This window comes from Pygocentrus nattereri, chromosome 4 (genome assembly GCF_015220715.1).
Source record: "Pygocentrus nattereri isolate fPygNat1 chromosome 4, fPygNat1.pri, whole genome shotgun sequence".
In the NCBI taxonomy this organism is placed as follows: domain Eukaryota; kingdom Metazoa; phylum Chordata; class Actinopteri; order Characiformes; family Serrasalmidae; genus Pygocentrus; species Pygocentrus nattereri.
The window spans coordinates 48120579-48137282 of record NC_051214.1 but is presented as its reverse complement, the minus strand read 5'-3'; the positions used below and the strand labels follow the sequence as shown (position 1 = coordinate 48137282).

Genomic DNA, 16704 nt, shown 5'->3' with positions numbered 1-16704 from the left:
ATGCCTTTCTCGTCTCAGTAAGCTGAGGAGAGTCAACCTTTATGAAAAGACTATGCAGATATTATGAAAAATCTGTGGAATTCCCCTTTGAAGCAGAGGCCACCCTGAACTCCAGTCCAAGTTGCCTCCCCTACAACAGTCATACAGACACATAGACTACAACAGTCATTTCTTTCAAAAGGTTTCTGATCATTATTACTGTGTTGCAGTCTGTCTGTTCCTCTACAAGAGTTCTCTACACCGTCAGTTTGATTCTAAGTTAAAAGTGTTTTTCTCTAAAAGAAATATAATTTTCTTTGCCATTGTAAATAACCTAAAGAACTTCATTAAAGTTTACCTATAGTTAAAATGTCCACATACTTGGTATGGGAGAATATGGCAGAACTCTTACTGTAACAAGTCCACATATTTACTGCTATCTTTGTTCACTGCCATAGAGTAAAAACATCTACTGTACAGTAATTAAGTGTTGATTACAATTTAGAAAAAAGAAAAAAGGCAACCCACAAGCCACCTTATTGCCTTGATAAGCTTACAGTCTTACGTGTGCGCATTATTCTTTTAACATGGCCATCTGTGCATGCTAAGAGCGGGGATCTCCAATCCTGCTTTATCCTCTCAGTCACTGGGCTATTTGAAGAAGACACAGTATAGCTGAGGGCAGAGAATGTACTGTCTCTGTATATTGCTGAATCTCAGCGGAATACAACTGAATGCATACCCAGACTAAGACGGCAACTTACAACACCAGAGGATCTTGACAGAACTGAGAGAATTTCAAGAGCAGCTGCTTCTTTGCCCAGAAGTGGCATGAGGAAAACTGTACCAGCAGGCAGGATGGAAAACACAAGCTACCTTTCTTAACAAGCTGCTGCTTTTGTATCCATAGAAGCGTCTACACCTTTGACTACCGTGATTGCGCCATCATCAACATAAGGATCAGATTCTCTCTATCAAAATGGGTTGCTCACCTTCCAAAGGTCAGCTTTTTGCTGGAGTGTCTGCCCACAAGGCTCTGCAGCATGAATCACAGGAAAGTAACAACAATAACCTCTCTGAGGGAACAGAAATTCAGAGCAAATCAGAGACAGACACTGTTTCAGCTGAACTAACAATATTAGAGGATGAACCACTCTCAGGTAAAGAATCTGCTCTTTGTGATGTAGTGTGTGAAACAGCAACAGTTGTAAGGGAAGAAGTTGTTGAAGAAACGAATGTGGATTCACAAGAGGAACCACTGGCTCAAGACAAGGCAGGAAAAAAGGAGGAAAGGAAAAAGAAAAATAAAGGACCCAAAAGGAGCAAGCACAAGGAGAGGGTCAGCAAAACTCTGCATATTCAGTCAAAAGTAGATCTCCCAGAAAAAATGGTGAAAGCCCACCAAGCCGCCTATGCTTATCTGAATCCCAACATTCCTAAATATGAGTCCCTTTTAGGGCTCTTGGACCAAGCAACACAGACTCATCTCTCTTTACAACCTATGGTGGCCTTGCTAGCATTGCGCTATGAGGAGATAAATCAGTTGTTGGAGGAAATTGCTGTGGAAGGGGAGCAGATGTTGGAAGAGCATGGAAAAGACATGGCCTGGCCAGCTGCACTTAGGGATGTTCTGTTTAACCCAGCCAAACCAAATGCTGAACTGTACTCACCCGAACCTCCTCCTGACCTGCTACAGCAGATGCTCCAACACTCCACTGAGAAAATGAAACTTGTAGAGGATTCAGTTAAAAGGTTGGGGGATGCTGCCTTGGAAGAAGCGGTAGACTACTTTGCCTCATTCTCTCGAGTGCTGGAAGAGAAGCTTGTAGTGAAGAGAGCAGCAGAGGGACGTTTGAAACAGGTACTGGATCATGTTGAGGCTGCTGCACTGAGAAAGTCTAGTCTAGAAGACTCTGCCTTGCACAGTGAGGACAGTGGCATTGGTGCAGACAACGAGTGCCAGAATGGTTCTGTGAGACTTCGACGCCACCGGGAGAGCTCTGGGTCAGGAGCCAGCACTGGCTCTTCATCTGGCTACCCTGAGAACACTTTACTTTCTCAGCCTCAACTTAATGAAGTTGAAGAGGATAGAAATAATGATGAAGAAGATGATGATGATAGTGAAGATGACTCTGGTGAGGATGAAGAGGAGGCAAAAGAGGAGCAGGGAAGAAAAACAGCCTTCATGGAAAGAAAGATGTCTAATTGCTCCAGCAATGCACCCCAAAGAGGGAGGCCAACAAATACTACCTTGGAATGGACTAAACAGAGAGATACAAACACCAAACGACCCAAAACTGCAGATAGTCGCTCAGTCATAAGTCAAGAGAACCCCAGGCATTCCTGTTTAAGCGGCCTGCGTCGGGCTCGATCCGCTGATTACTTGTATTGCATGATAGATGGCTATACAGTGAAGGAGCAGGAAAAATGTCAGAAATCTGTATACGCAGGAACAGATCTGGCTGGAGGTGTGATCCGTGGTAGCCTCGTCAGGACAAGGTTGAGGAGGCATTCATCAGAAGGCCAGAATATGGCACAATGCTACAGCCTGCAATATGGAAGCAAGGGACCGTTTAAGGCTACACTGCCAACTGGCTCACCGCCTTCAATTATGCCTGTCCCTCCGGGCAGAAACGCAGTCAAACGACTCATAAATACCTTTAGCCAAGGTGTGCAGGACAAATCAATCCAAAAGACCACTAATGTGCCCATGAAAGTAAGCAGAACCAAAAGAGGTTTTCTGCCCATGTTAGCTAATAGTATAGATGGCGATTCTGCCAATGACAATAACAATAACAATATTTTTTCAATTGACCAGAGGATCTCGGAGAGACCTGATGATATGGATGTGGACAGCCTTCCTCCGCCTCCCCTTGAGGTACTGATGGACAATTCGTTTGAGAGCAGTGAAGGCCCCCCTGGCGATGAAGAGGGCAGCGAAACCCTAAATCAGGGTTGTTCCAGACAGAGACAGAGATGTGGTGTCTCTCAACGGCTACGAGCTTCACTGCAGATGGGTACTGTGCTACCCAGCAAAGCCAGTGTTCCAAGACGCTCTCAGAGTATTTCACCTGCCCGGCCTATCAGGCAGGACGCTGTGGTTGGTAGTCGGAAAGGCAGAGACTGTGACCAGCATATTGGAATCAATACAGAGAAAAAAGAGGTAGTCAGCCTTTACCAGCAGCCTCAAAAGATCATTCATCTGCATCACTCATCTGATTCTCCAGCAAAAGCAGGCCCAGGTGGCCCTATGATCATCCGAGCAGAATCAGTGGCAAGACAGGGAAGCAAGGACTCAGGGGAAAATGAAACCTTGATGCCTTACCCAAACAGCTACCCACCAACTACTCCACCGGTCTCTAGAGCCCGACTTCCACCCTCGTGTCCCTCTGTACATCACAGAATCCCAAGTCCTCCTGCTCTACCTCCCTGCTCTACCTCCCCAGCTTGTGGTCAGTGGGCAGCCACACCATACAGTCCCAATGTCCAAAGATGGACCAGGAGAAGCAGTGACGAAGAAAATGGCACTAGTTCGCTTTCATTTTATGATGCTCGCTCTGTATTCTGTCAGTCAGCCACCGGTCAGTCACTGGCAACTTCCTGTAGGTCCACTCTACCAAGACCATGGGGAGAACCATCCAGGGCAAGGCTGCAGACTAGTCGGCTACCCCAAACCTTCATGAAAAGCAGTGCTTCAGGTGTCAAGCCCACCCTTATTGACCAGCAACAGCCATTACCCAGTGCCACACAACCCCACACCCAGGACAGTGAGAGGTAAATGTTTTGCATAAGATACATTGGATGGTTCAGTGAAAGAACTGGTTTTGTGTGATTGGGGATTGTGTTCCTCATTATTATAGCGTCTCAGCACACAAGGTTCTGTGTTCTACCAAAATTATTCCTTGGTTTATAACAGTAGCAGATTTCTTTCTTGGTACATTGAAGACCCATATAAAACAGGTTCTCTATCATAGAAAAGCCCTTTTCAGATGTCATGATTCTTACCTAACCAATGCTTTTGCTACAGATCTCATAAAAACTTTAAAATATTATTGAAATAAAATTAAATAGTTACAGATGAGAAAAAAACATTACATTCCTTACATTTTCATTTAGATCTTATTAGAAGTATTCTTTACGAATCTCAAAGGCCAGGAGATTTTAAATCGTTTCTTTTGTCAATTATTTGAGCTCCAATGCATCTGAATGTGTTATTTCTAAACAATAAACCAAAAACCTTTCAGTGAGAAAACCTCCAACCAAATTAAACTGCCCACAACTATTAACATTGGTCTTTTAAAGACCAGTACTGCTGACTGGTCACTACCAAAAGAAAGAAAACTTTTCACTTTATCTGCTAAAGATTTTTACTTTTATGTGCTTTGATGTGTTTTTTACTTTCTCTTGAGTTTATTTTTATATATTCAGCTTTCAATTGAGTAAGATTTTGTCACTGTAGGCCTATAATTTCTCTGTGGGTGCTCGCCCTGCTGTCTCTTCTCTCTATTATTGGATGGACTTCTTGCTAATAAGCTGAGCACTGATCAGATTATTGATGAAGCAAGAAACCGGTGGTGCCGCATCTAATCACTCATGCATATCTAGTGGGAGATTATTATAATGGTTGAAAAAACACAAGACAGGAGAGCCTCTCAGAGAGAATGAAGAATCCTGCATAGGGAAAAACAAACTCTACCGGAACCATCTGCTGCCACACAGATTGCCGTTGTCTATCAGCTGTCTCTCAGCCTGTCTCAACTGGATCAATCTGTCAGTCCTCCTGACCTAACCTTTCATCTTTAGAACAGGTCATATGAGCGACAAACAACCAAACACAGACATATCACCTCCATTCACTCTGGTTCATGTGCTTTTCCCCAAAACATTAGAACTGCAATCATTCTTTCTAAACGTAAACATTCAATGCCAAGGAAAGAATCTTTTGATGTTAGTGTATATAACTTTGCAAACACCATCTAATGTCATTTTAAATAAGGCAAATATAGGCAAGTCTAAAATCATACTAGTTTATTATTATTGTTTGTAGAAAAATGCTATAATTAATTTACAGGTAAGTTACAATCCTTCATTTACGATTGTTTGTTAAATGTGTTAGTAAACAAGTTTGTTAGTTAAACTAGTTTGATTCTAAAACCTGCTAGAAAACACTTCAGATCACTTAATGTATTGCCTGAAGAGCACAAAGATAAAGTGTATAATGCAGAGAGCGTGCTGTAACCAGCTTGATACGATGGAAAGATATAGTATAAACTGTTCCAGTCAATCGTGCTCCACCACCATATCCTTTAACCTGTCAAGAATGTTTGACCTTCTACTGCACTGCTCAAAAGTTTGGAATCAGTTTGGTTTCCATTCTTTTTAAGCCATTTTTACAATTTTGCGTAGAATTATCCTATATGGTGCTAATATTCTGTAGGTATCCAACATTTAGTAGAAATCTGTAAAAACTGAGACATTCTCAATGATAAATGAAGCTGCAGACGATGCTATTATAACTGAGAAGGCTGAATTAAAATAGACAACTATAAATATGTAACTACAGTTTATAATTGAATAAAATGTACGATTTTGGTGCCATGTCATAATTTGCTATATAAATTCTTTACATTGCGAAAAAGTGGTTTATGCCCTGGTGTCTGGTTTATCACACTGCAGTCTGCGCTGCGTATATGAACATTGATATGAAAGTGATTCCAAGATTTTAAATGGTAATGTATGCTTGCTATAAGCTTCTACTACAGTTGTTAAAAACAGGCCGGAATGTATCATGGCATTCGGATCATGTAAGCTATTTTCAGGTTTTGAGGACGTTTGTGGTTTTTACCCCAGGGAAAAGAGTAAATTATGCTTATTCAAAAAGAGGGTTTGGAAAGTGTCAGAGATGACACATTCACTCTCACAACATGCTGAAATCTCTGCCTTCTGAACAGCACCTTTACGCGTCGACTGGCAACCCAACCTGTTCGCCTTGATTCTCCTACTCAGAAAAATACCCTGAGCTGAGAAACGAGCTGCATGTTCGTGACAGGGGCTTTACTGAGCCTTGCATAAACCTTAACGCCAGCTGCAGATAAGAGCTTGGTTTATGTGAAGTCGAGTGATTTTCATACCTGTGTGCATGCCATAGCAACTACCATACCCTCGATTGTCTAGCAGATTGTCTAGTCTATAAGTATCACGCTAGCTTCAACCAGTGACCTAGAAAAAAGCAAACGCAGAAAAGCCTGCTAAATCTACAAAGCAGGTGAAAGAGGGAAAATAGCAGCAAACATTTCTCCATAATGCTCGGAGAGATTTAAACACATTACTGTTCTCTTAGCATGAGGCTTGTTGACGTTTCCAGAACGGTTGATGAACAGCTTGGTGAACTGGTGAACCGAACACTTGGAGCACTAGAGCAACAACACCCTCTCCCCATCCCAACGGCATGTAATCTCATCAGGAGCATTAACCTGGGAGGCTCAGTGTAATCCAACTAGATTAGAGTCTTTTTTCTACCTGCTCTACATAACATTCTTCTGCATATATCCTTCTCTCTTTTTTTTTTCTTCTTTTTTTTTGAGGAAACAAACAAATACATCAAGACAAGTAGAGAAATTACAAGATAAACAGTGGACGAAACACTGGATAGCCTCCAATAGCTCAAATCATGGGCAACCTCAATTTATATAATTACGTTTTTCCCTAAATTGTCCTGCATTGTCAAAATGGCAAACAGCTGAGATCCAGTGTGGCACAAGTGGCAGAAAGGGGTTGTGCCCTGTTGCTAGGCCCCAAGCTTTTGCTAGAGCCAGAAACTTTGGCAACAGAAAACTGAAACAGAAAACATCAGCCCAGTATTGGTGTAGTGTAGTGGGTAACACCTCTGCTTTCTATGCTGTAGACTAGGGTTCAATCCCCCACCTGGGTCAGCACCCTACACTACACCATTAAGAGTCCTTGGGCAAGACTCCTAACACCACCTTCGCCTACTTGTGTCAATAAATGATCCAACAGTAAGTCACTCTGGATAAGAGCGTCAGCCAAATGCTGCTAATGTAATGTAAATGCAGTATTAAAGATTACAGCTTAATTGTTTTCGGTATCTGCTCAAGATTGGTACCAACAAGACCTAATGACACTCTAGAATGTTCTCCGCTGTCTATGCTTACAGATGTAGCTGAAGCCATCAGCTATTAAAGATAACTCTCTACTCTTCCAGGTGAAGATGAATTCACCATGCACTATCACTAACAGGTGCACCCCTTATTTCTTAAACGAGTGTTAAGATGACAAAAGTATTGCTTAAGAGTTGCAGGTTGATTAAATGCACATAGCAGACATTTAACTCTGAAATTCACAGTTTCACCAGTGCTAAATCCATGTTGTTTCACGTGTATTTCAAGAGCCTTGTGTGACTTAAAAGAGCACACACAGTCACTGTAAATACAAGGAACCTGTGCTCGTCCTCCGTAACGACAGTGGCTCGATCTATAATGTCCAAGTATCTTTCGACGGTTGTTTGTGATGTAAGTGCAAAGCTTACATGTCCACCTCATGCATTAACAGCACACACAGCATCAGATCACAACCTGAAAGATAAAATAACAGAATATTAGCAATTAGGGTTGCAACAGTATGAGATTTTAAGGTGTAATAGCCATCTAAGAAAAGTATTATATAGAAAGAGGGAAAAAACAGTACCGCCTACATTTAGCTAGGCTAGCTTTTCTAAAACGGCGGCATGTGTTGAAACGGCTGGTCTATGGTAGAGCTGCGGCCAGGCCAGCCTGCTGCGTGAAATTCGAGAACATTCATCAACTAGCTAAACACAGTGTCGAACACACCAAGAGTGGCTATAGTTAAAGTAGTCGGCGAAGCAACACGAAAAAAAGTCAGTGGTCGCCCACCTTAACAATTGTCCTGAAGCTCTGTATTTCACCGGGCTAAAACTGTCGCGCGCCTGAGTTCAATTCGAAACGTTCCTAAATCTGGCGCCAGAAAAGAATCACCATTTAAAGTGGAACGGCTAAACGAGTTTTCAGCTGTAACTTACTTTAACGCTAGGTTAATCATACACCATCTTAAAATACACGTACCCTAGGTTGGTTAACCTAACGCAATTTGTCTAAATATTTCATAGATACTTTTATCTGGCGTTATGCTTCTCAAATAGGAGTGCGCCATTGTCAAACAGCCTAGCTATGTAGCTAGCTAGCTAAGAGCCAACCTGGTTATTAGCAGCTAACTAGCTAACTACCGAAGCCCAGAACACAATTACTTTAGCTGCAGCTAGCCAGCTATGTGCTTCAAATATTGCCAGCCACCTTAGGAGAGCTATGAGAACATTCGACCGCGTCAAAAAGATAATAAAAGTATGACGAGATTAAGAAACTTACCCCAATAGGCAAAACGCCCGCCACATCTGAGGCCTGCCTGTCGCCAGAAAGAAGTGGCGGACCTCAACGGCGCCCTCTGTAGTTAAGACACGCCCCTGCGCTGACGTATTGAACGTTAAAAAAAAAGACGTTATGGCACGTAAATCGATTTAATTAATATGGTGATTTCAGATGACTTGAAAATCTAAGTGGAAAAAGCTTTTTATATGTTAAGAAATTATAAACTTGAAATAATAATTTATATAAACAAATTACGCACTTTTTAGTCATATTGACAATACATTTTTAGTTCAGATAACTAAAGTGCAAGACCATTTTTTACAGTGTATAAACTTGAATGGGGTGGGAACCCATTGATCACTGTTTTTAGAATTATTACTCTGCAAGAGTTCATCACAGATGATATAATCTAGTTAGGAAACTAATTTTAAAGCACGAGCACTTATACTGGCCTTCACCAAGAGTGCTTTAGCTCATGTTTTCACACTCGACAGAGAAGAACGTGAGCTTTGTTTGATTCTACACATGATTCCGTGTAAGTGTAGACATTTCTGTGAATATGTGAGCACAGAGCGATGTCAGCCAAGGTAAGATAGATAGCATGAGGTGTAAATACCAATGTAAACACTTTAGGGTGGCATAAAATGACCAAAAAGACAATTATAGTTGTGTCTCAAGGAGGTGAAACTAGGTTTAAAACCACTCCAGCTGGAATATACAGGGGGAAACCATTTTTCCCAGACTCTGGTTAAAGATGTTCCCCCTATATTCTCAGTGTAAAGATGGTCTGGTTAAGATGTTCCTCCCTATATTCTCAGTGTAAAGATGGTCTGGTTAAGATGTTCCCCCCTATATTCTCAGTGTAAAGATGGTCTGGTTAAGATGTTCCTCCCTATATTCTCAGTGTAAAGATGGTCTGGTTAAGATGTTCTCCCCTGTATTCTCAGTGTAAAGATGGTCTGGTTAAGATGTTCTCCCCTGTATTCTCAGTGTAAAGATGGTCTGGTTAAGATGTTCCCCCTATATTCTCAGTGTAAAGATGGTCTGGTTAAGATGTTCCCCCTGTATTCTCAGTGTAAAGATGGTCTGGTTAAGATGTTCCCCCCTGTATTCTCAGTGTAAAGATGGTCTGGTTAAGATGTTCCTCCCTATATTCTCAGTGTAAAGATGGTCTGGTTAAGATGTTCCTCCCTATATTCTCAGTGTAAAGATGATCTGGTTAAGATGTTCCTCCCTATATTCTCAGTGTAAAGATGGTCTGGTTAAGATGTTCCTCCCTATATTCTCAGTGTAAAGATGGTCTGGTTAAGATGTTCCCCCCTGTATTCTCAGTGTAAAGATGGTCTGGTTAAGATGTTCTCCCTATATTCTCAGTGTAAAGATGGTCTGGTTAAGATGTTCTCCCCTGTATTCTCAGTGTAAAGATTGTCTGGTTAAGATGTTCCCCCCTGTATTCTCAGTGTAAAGATGGTCTGGTTAAGATGTTCTCCCCTGTATTCTCAGTGTAAAGATGGTCTGGTTAAGATGTTCCTCCCTATATTCTCAGTGTAAAGATGGTCTGGTTAAGATGTTCCTCCCTATATTCTCAGTGTAAAGATGGTCTGGTTAAGATGTTCCTCCCTATATTCTCAGTGTAAAGATGGTCTGGTTAAGATGTTCTCCCCTGTATTCTCAGTGTAAAGATGGTCTGGTTAAGATGTTCCCCCCTGTATTCTCAGTGTAAAGATGGTCTGGTTAAGATGTTCTCCCCTGTATTCTCAGTGTAAAGATGGTCTGGTTAAGATGTTCTCCCCTGTATTCTCAGTGTAAAGATGGTCTGGTTAAGATGTTCTCCCCTGTATTCTCAGTGTAAAGATGGTCTGGTTAAGATGTTCTCCCCTGCATTCTCAGTGTAAAGATGGTCTGGTTAAGATGTTCCCCCCTGTATTCTCAGTGTAAAGATGGTCTGGTTAAGATGTTCCCCCTGTATTCTCAGTGTAAAGATGGTCTGGTTAAGATGTTCCCCCCTGTATTCTCAGTGTAAAGATGGTCTGGTTAAGATGTTCCCCCCTATATTCTCAGTGTAAAGATGGTCTGGTTAAGATGTTCCTCCCTATATTCTCAGTGTAAAGATAGTCTGGTTAAGATGTTCCTCCCTATATTCTCAGTGTAAAGATGGTCTGGCTAAGATGTTCTCCCCTGTATTCTCAGTGTAAAGATGGTCTGGTTAAGATGTTCTCCCCTGTATTCTCAGTGTAAAGATGGTCTGGTTAAGATGTTCTCCCCTGTATTCTCAGTGTAAAGATGGTCTGGTTAAGATGTTCTCCCCTGTATTCTCAGTGTAAAGATGGTCTGGTTAAGATGTTCCCCCCTGTATTCTCAGTGTAAAGATGGTCTGGTTAAGATGTTCTCCCCTGTATTCTCAGTGTAAAGATGGTCTGGTTAAGATGTTCTCCCCTGTATTCTCAGTGTAAAGATGGTCTGGTTAAGATGTTCTCCCCTGTATTCTCAGTGTAAAGATGGTCTGGTTAAGATGTTCCTCCCTGCATTCTCAGGTCTAAAGGTGGTATAACATGAATAAAAGCTACTGAGTGAACCGATCATGTACAGAAAAAAAGGAGGTGAAACTAGAACTGTAACACCCATTTCACACCAAATGCTACACAGAACACGATAATCAAGAATCACTCCATGACTCTGGTCATTTCACAACAGACACACCTGTCAAAGAGTTAAGACTAATACTGTTGATTTGTTTATTAGTCTAGATTGGCTATTATAGCCTAGACTAGGGGTGTTAATCTCTTGGCACCTCACGATTCAATTCAGTTACAATTCAGAGGCTGCGATGCGATTATAAAACGATTATCGATGCATCATAATGCATTTTTTGCTATACAGGATTCCTATTTTATCACCATGTGACTTGGTACTTTTAAAGCAAAGTATTTGTAATGATCTTTTTGATAATGAATTTATTTCCAATATCGTTGATTAATAAATGAAATGGATGGATGGATGGATGGATGGATGGATGGATGGATGGATGGATGGATGGATGGATGTGTGAAACGCCTCATCAATTATAGGAGTGTACTGCGCACAGGCTTAGATCTATTAATTAACATTCAGGTCAGTCCTTGTTTTTGAATGTGCAGAGAAAAAATGCCCTAGACGGGATGGAAGGCTTAGCTCCTTTCTCATATATACATTCTGGCTGGCTCCTGCAAGGAGAAATAGGGAGTAACCGCTTATGCTTCCCTAAAAATGCAATCGTTTGTCTCTGTGCGAGCAGCAATTTGAAAAACTGTGTTTTTCTTTCAACTCCAAAAACTGATTGGTGCTGTGTAACAGGAGAGATTCAGACAGTCGGAGGGGGAATTTGTATCAGGGGACCAAACACGAGGTGGAACTTCAGGTTTGAGAAGTTACCAAAAGTGTGTGAATCTTTTTTCTGTTATTGGTCCAACACTTATATTCAAAATTTTACCTACATTTTTCACAATGCGCTTGAATGGGCAATGACATCACTGAGCAAAAGAGGAAAAAAAGGAATTAGAGATGGACAAATTATGATTTCCTATATCTAATCATAGCTAAAAGAATGGAATTATAAATAAACTTTGGGGAAAATAAATTAAGTTCATTTTAATTCATCCAGATTAGAGGGCTGCACCTGACCTATACCCCCACCTAAGCAGGCCAGACCGGTATTGCTAAATTTGAAGCTCATACCCGCTGACACGTGCTAACAGAGACTGATCCTTTCAGACATCGTTTTAAAGAGCTTTACTTTGTTCATAAGAGTCTGAGTTGATTAAGAGAAAAATAATTACCCCACACTGACCTGAGAGCCGAGCTGTTGCTGTGGTGAGCTGACTTAACTGGTGGAGGAAGAGCTCTGACACTGATGCTTGTTTCTGGGTGGTAGCTGCTGTGAAATGACTGCATCCAGGGTCCATATGACAACAGTCCTCCTGTCAAAATACTCTCACAAGTTCTACAGTGTATGTGATTTGTGTGCTTTTTATCTGATGTCACAAGCAGGTCAATATCTTTCCATAATGAAGCACCTGTCTTATTTGAAGTTTTAAATACTTAGCTGTTGGTGAACTTTCTTTAGATTTTGTTCCTCGTACACGTACTACACTGGAGAAACTTCATACAATAGAAAATGTGTGAAATTTACAAAGCCATACTTTCAAAAAAGAAAATTTCTAATACTAAATAGAAAATCACTCATTAGATCATCCTGAAACCAGTCCAAAACACATTTTAAAATCAGGCTGAAACCAGCCCAGAATGTGATGCAGATTCAGCCTGAATTTGGCCCGAAAAACAATCTAAAATCAGTTTGAAATCCCAAACCCCAAACCATGATGCAACAACCAGTCCGAAATCAACCCAGAATGCAATGTAAAACTGGTCCAAAACTGATCCAGAACATTCCAAAAATTGGTTTTAAATAGGCCCAGAAAGCAATTATACACTGGACTGAAACTGGCCCAAAACATGATATTAAAATCTGCTTACATCCAGCCCAAAACACAACAATGCATTACAGAAACATTTCACTGGGAAATCCCTACAGCATCAACAAATCCGGATTGTTAGCCACTGATCTAAAAACTAATAAACGCATCTGTGCTGGTTGATTATATATTATATTAGATTATATTATAAGGTTAATTTTTTCCATTTAAAACTTATGACAGCAGTTTTCATAAATGCTCTTGTGATTAGAAATTGCTATTTAAATTCCAAAATGGTTCTTAACTTTGATGGAGAATATATAATATATCCCAAAAGTGTCCTTCAATTGTTTTAAATATCAGGAACCTTTGTTAAATGTGTATGTGTATGTGTGTGTGTGTGTGTGTGTGTGTGTGTGTGTGTGTGTGTGTGTGTGTGTGTGTGTGTGAATGTAGAGCAGTATATACAATAACATAAAGATACTGACAGTGTATGCAGTGTATACTCTACAGTGGTTGAATATTTCTTTACTAAATACTATAAACAATACCAGACACACTATAAATAACCTATTAATTTAATTCCTACACACTATTACCTACACAAAATATACAGTATATTTGAAAATCGCCATCACACATTTTTACAATTATTCACTATAATGAACATAAGTAATACCTGCCGTTTAGAGGCGAAAACAAGAAACATCTCCTAGTTCTCTTACCATATGATACACTATATTGCCAAAAGTTTGCGCTCATCTGCCTTCACACACATTGAATGACATCATATTCTTAATCCATAGGGTTTAATATGATGTTGGCCCACCCTTTGCAGCTATAACAGCTTCACCTCTTCTGGGAAGGCTTTCCACAAGGGTTAGGACTGTGTTTATGTGAACTTTTGACCGTTCTTCCAGAAGCACAATGTGAGGTCAGGACTCTGTGCAGACCAGTCAAGTTCTTCCACACCAAACTGGCTCATCCGTGTCTTTATGGACCTGCATTGTGCACTGGTGCGCAGTCATGTTGGAGCAGGAAGGGGCCGTCCCCAAACTGTTCCCACAAAGTTGGGAGCATGAAATTGTCCAAAATCTCTTGGTGCTGAAGCTTTAAGAGTTCCTTTCACTGGAACTAAGGGGCCGAGCCCAACTCCTGAAAAACACCCCCACACCATGATCCCCCCTCCACCAAACTTTACACTCGGCACAATGCAGTCAGACAAGTATATATATATATATATATATATATATATATATATGCAATTGCAAGGAATTTAGTGATTTCATCATCTACAGTCCATAATATCATCAAAAGATTCAGAGAATCTGGAGAAATCTCTGCAGGTAAGCAGGAAGGCAGAAAACCAACACTGAATGCCCGTGACCTTCGACCCCTCAGGCGGCACTGCATTAAAAAACCACATCATTCTGTAACAGATATTCCCACATGGGCTCAGGAACACTTCGGAAAACCACTGTCAGTGAACTCAGTTCGTCGCTCCATCTACAAGTGCAGGTTAAAACTCTGCCATGCAAAGCGAAGCCAGATATCAACACCACCCAGAAACGCCGCCGGCTTCTCTGGGCCGAGCTCATCTGAGATGGACTGACACAGAGTGGAAAAGTGTCCTGTGGTCTGACAGACTGTTCGGATTGTTTTTGGAAATCATGGACGTCGTGTCCTCCAGGCCAAAGAGGAAAAGGACTGTCCGGATTGTTTTCAGCGCAAAGTTCAAAAGCCAGCATCTCTGATGGTGTGGGGGGGTGTTAGTGCCCATGGCAGGGGTAACTGGCACATCTGTGAGGCCCCATTAATGCTGAAAGGTACATACAGGTTTTGGAGCAACATCTGCTGCCATCCAAGCAGCGTCTTTTTCAGGGACGTCCTGAAATTTAAAATAAATATATAAAAGAGTGCGGGCACTAGACTGACCTGCCTGCAGTCCAGACCTGTCTCCCCTTGAAAATGTGTGGCGCATTATGAAGCACAAAATACGACAGCGGAGACCCCGGACTGCTGAGCAGCTGAAGCTGTACATCAAGCAGGAATGGGAAAGAATTCCACCTACAAAGCTTCAACAATCAGTGTCCTCAGTTCCCAGACGCTTATTGAGTGTTAAAAGGAAAGGTGATGTAACACAGTGGGAAACACGCCCCTGTCCCAACTTCTTTGGAACATGTTGCAGACATCAAATTCAAAATGAGTGAATATTTGTTTTAAATATCTTGTCTTTGTAGTGTATTCATTTGAATATCGGTTGAAAAGGATTTGCAAATCATCGTTTTCTGTTTTTATTTGTTTTACACAACGTCCCAACTTCATTGGAATTGGGGTTGTGTATATATATATATATATATATATGTGTGTGTGTGTGTGTGTGTGTGTGTGTGTGTGTGTGTATATATATATATATATATATATATTGTTCAAAAAAATATTATCTCACCTGTTCATGTCACAGCCTAAACACAGAGTTTTGTCTGTAGGCGGGGTTTTATTTTAGCCACACCCCTGCATTTTAGAGCAGTCAGTGAGGCTGCATCCCTGTCCCTCATGACCACATGGTGAGCAGTTAGATCTCACTGTTTTGAAGTAAATGTGCCCCAAAGTCTGAAAATCAGTGTGGAACATTAAGAATTGTCATATTTTCTGTAGTTAAGTAACTTTTTCGTGTCATAATGAAAAATATCATGAATTTATGTGGGTGCAACTGTTCAAAGTTCTCAAAATGAGCTAAAGTTGTCACTATCGAAAGTTTTTGTAGTGACAAAATTGAATATTCATTCGTTTGGTTTAACACTTTAAACATAATTAAGGTCACTTAAAGCAGAAGGATTTTTCAGGTGTCCAAGATCAGTTAAAAGTCCCGAATGTGTTTTAAGCTCTGACTTCGAACTAGTTTGGTAAAAAGATGCACAAAATAAAATGACAAACTTCACCCTAAAGAAAGCAGGCGTGAGTCTTCACTGTGCTCAAAATATTTTAAAGTTCTGGATATTCTTTTTCTTCTGTCATTCAAACACTCCTAAAATCTGGAAGCGCTGCCCCTCAGCAGATTTCTCCATCACTGGATGTTCAATTTTCATTTTGGTTGGAGTGTCCCTTCAAGTACTTTGTTATGAATGACCTATGGAACCTGAGCACTGTTGTAATAGAATCTGTGCTCTTTTCCAGGAGAATCCCGGCCTCAGTATGTGAGGAGGTCCAGGAGACCCCGGCGAGTGGCTGCGTGACAGACCCCCGGGACTCTCAGGCTGTGACAGGAGCACAAGAGGCCAAGCCGAACCAGATTACAGATAATCCGGATTAAGGCCTTTTCTCCTTTTACCTCTCTTCCCAGAGGAGAGCTAATACAGAGCGGGAGTGCTGGGAAGCGTTTCCAAACGCAGCGTGAGACCACTTACAAGTGAAAAGCTGTCTACAGTGTTTATTACCTGTGTTAGTTTGATTGTTATTGTTTGTTTAATTATTTGCTTGTTTTTTGTTGTTGTTCTACATTTTCACTGTTTATACTTTGTTTATACGTCACTGTTTCTAGAAATCTGTGATCAATTTTGTAACTTCAGTCTTTAAACAAACCACAACAATCTTTTTAAAATCATATTTGCAGCACATACAGTCTTATGCAAAAGTTTTGGCGCCCCTGGTCAAATTACTGTTTGTTGTTGCTGTTGTTGATTTTCTAAGTGACTGCACAACTATTGTTTATTTACTGAATTTAACATTATGGCTAAAAAATAAATAAATAAAACAAATATGAACTGTGCAGAAATGATGGCACATTTCTGTATGTTAAACTCAGCAAATGAATAGCGCAAAATGTTGCGCTCTTTGCTCTCTGTAGAGGATGGACAGTGTAGAAAAGAGGTGAA

The 16704-nt window shown here is 40.9% G+C and overlaps 1 protein-coding gene across 2 annotated transcripts; it reads left to right on the top strand.

Annotated features, from left to right (window-relative positions):
- The first annotated feature begins 605 nt into the window (after window positions 1-605).
- On the top strand, window positions 606-16494 carry LOC108426279 (photoreceptor cilium actin regulator). 2 transcript variants are annotated; one of them, XM_017695641.2, is made up of 3 exons: window positions 606-2695; window positions 2798-3753; window positions 16007-16494. In XM_017695641.2, the coding sequence occupies exons 1-3, from the start codon at window positions 959-961 to the stop codon at window positions 16140-16142; spliced, it is 2829 nt and encodes a 942-aa protein (XP_017551130.1). In that variant the 5' UTR covers window positions 606-958; the 3' UTR covers window positions 16143-16494. The 2 variants fall into 2 exon arrangements, with proteins under 2 accessions (XP_017551130.1, XP_017551129.1); XM_017695640.2 differs by having other exon boundaries at window positions 606-3753.
- The last annotated feature ends 210 nt before the right edge of the window (window positions 16495-16704 follow it).

Coding starts and splice junctions, on each gene's coding strand:
- LOC108426279 (XM_017695640.2), top strand. CDS start 959: ATGGGTTGCTCACCTTCCAAAGGTCAGCTTTTTGCTGGAGTGTCTGCC. Junction 3,754..16,006: donor CACACCCAGGACAGTGAGAG/GTAAATGTTTTG, acceptor GCTCTTTTCCAG/GAGAATCCCGGCCTCAGTAT.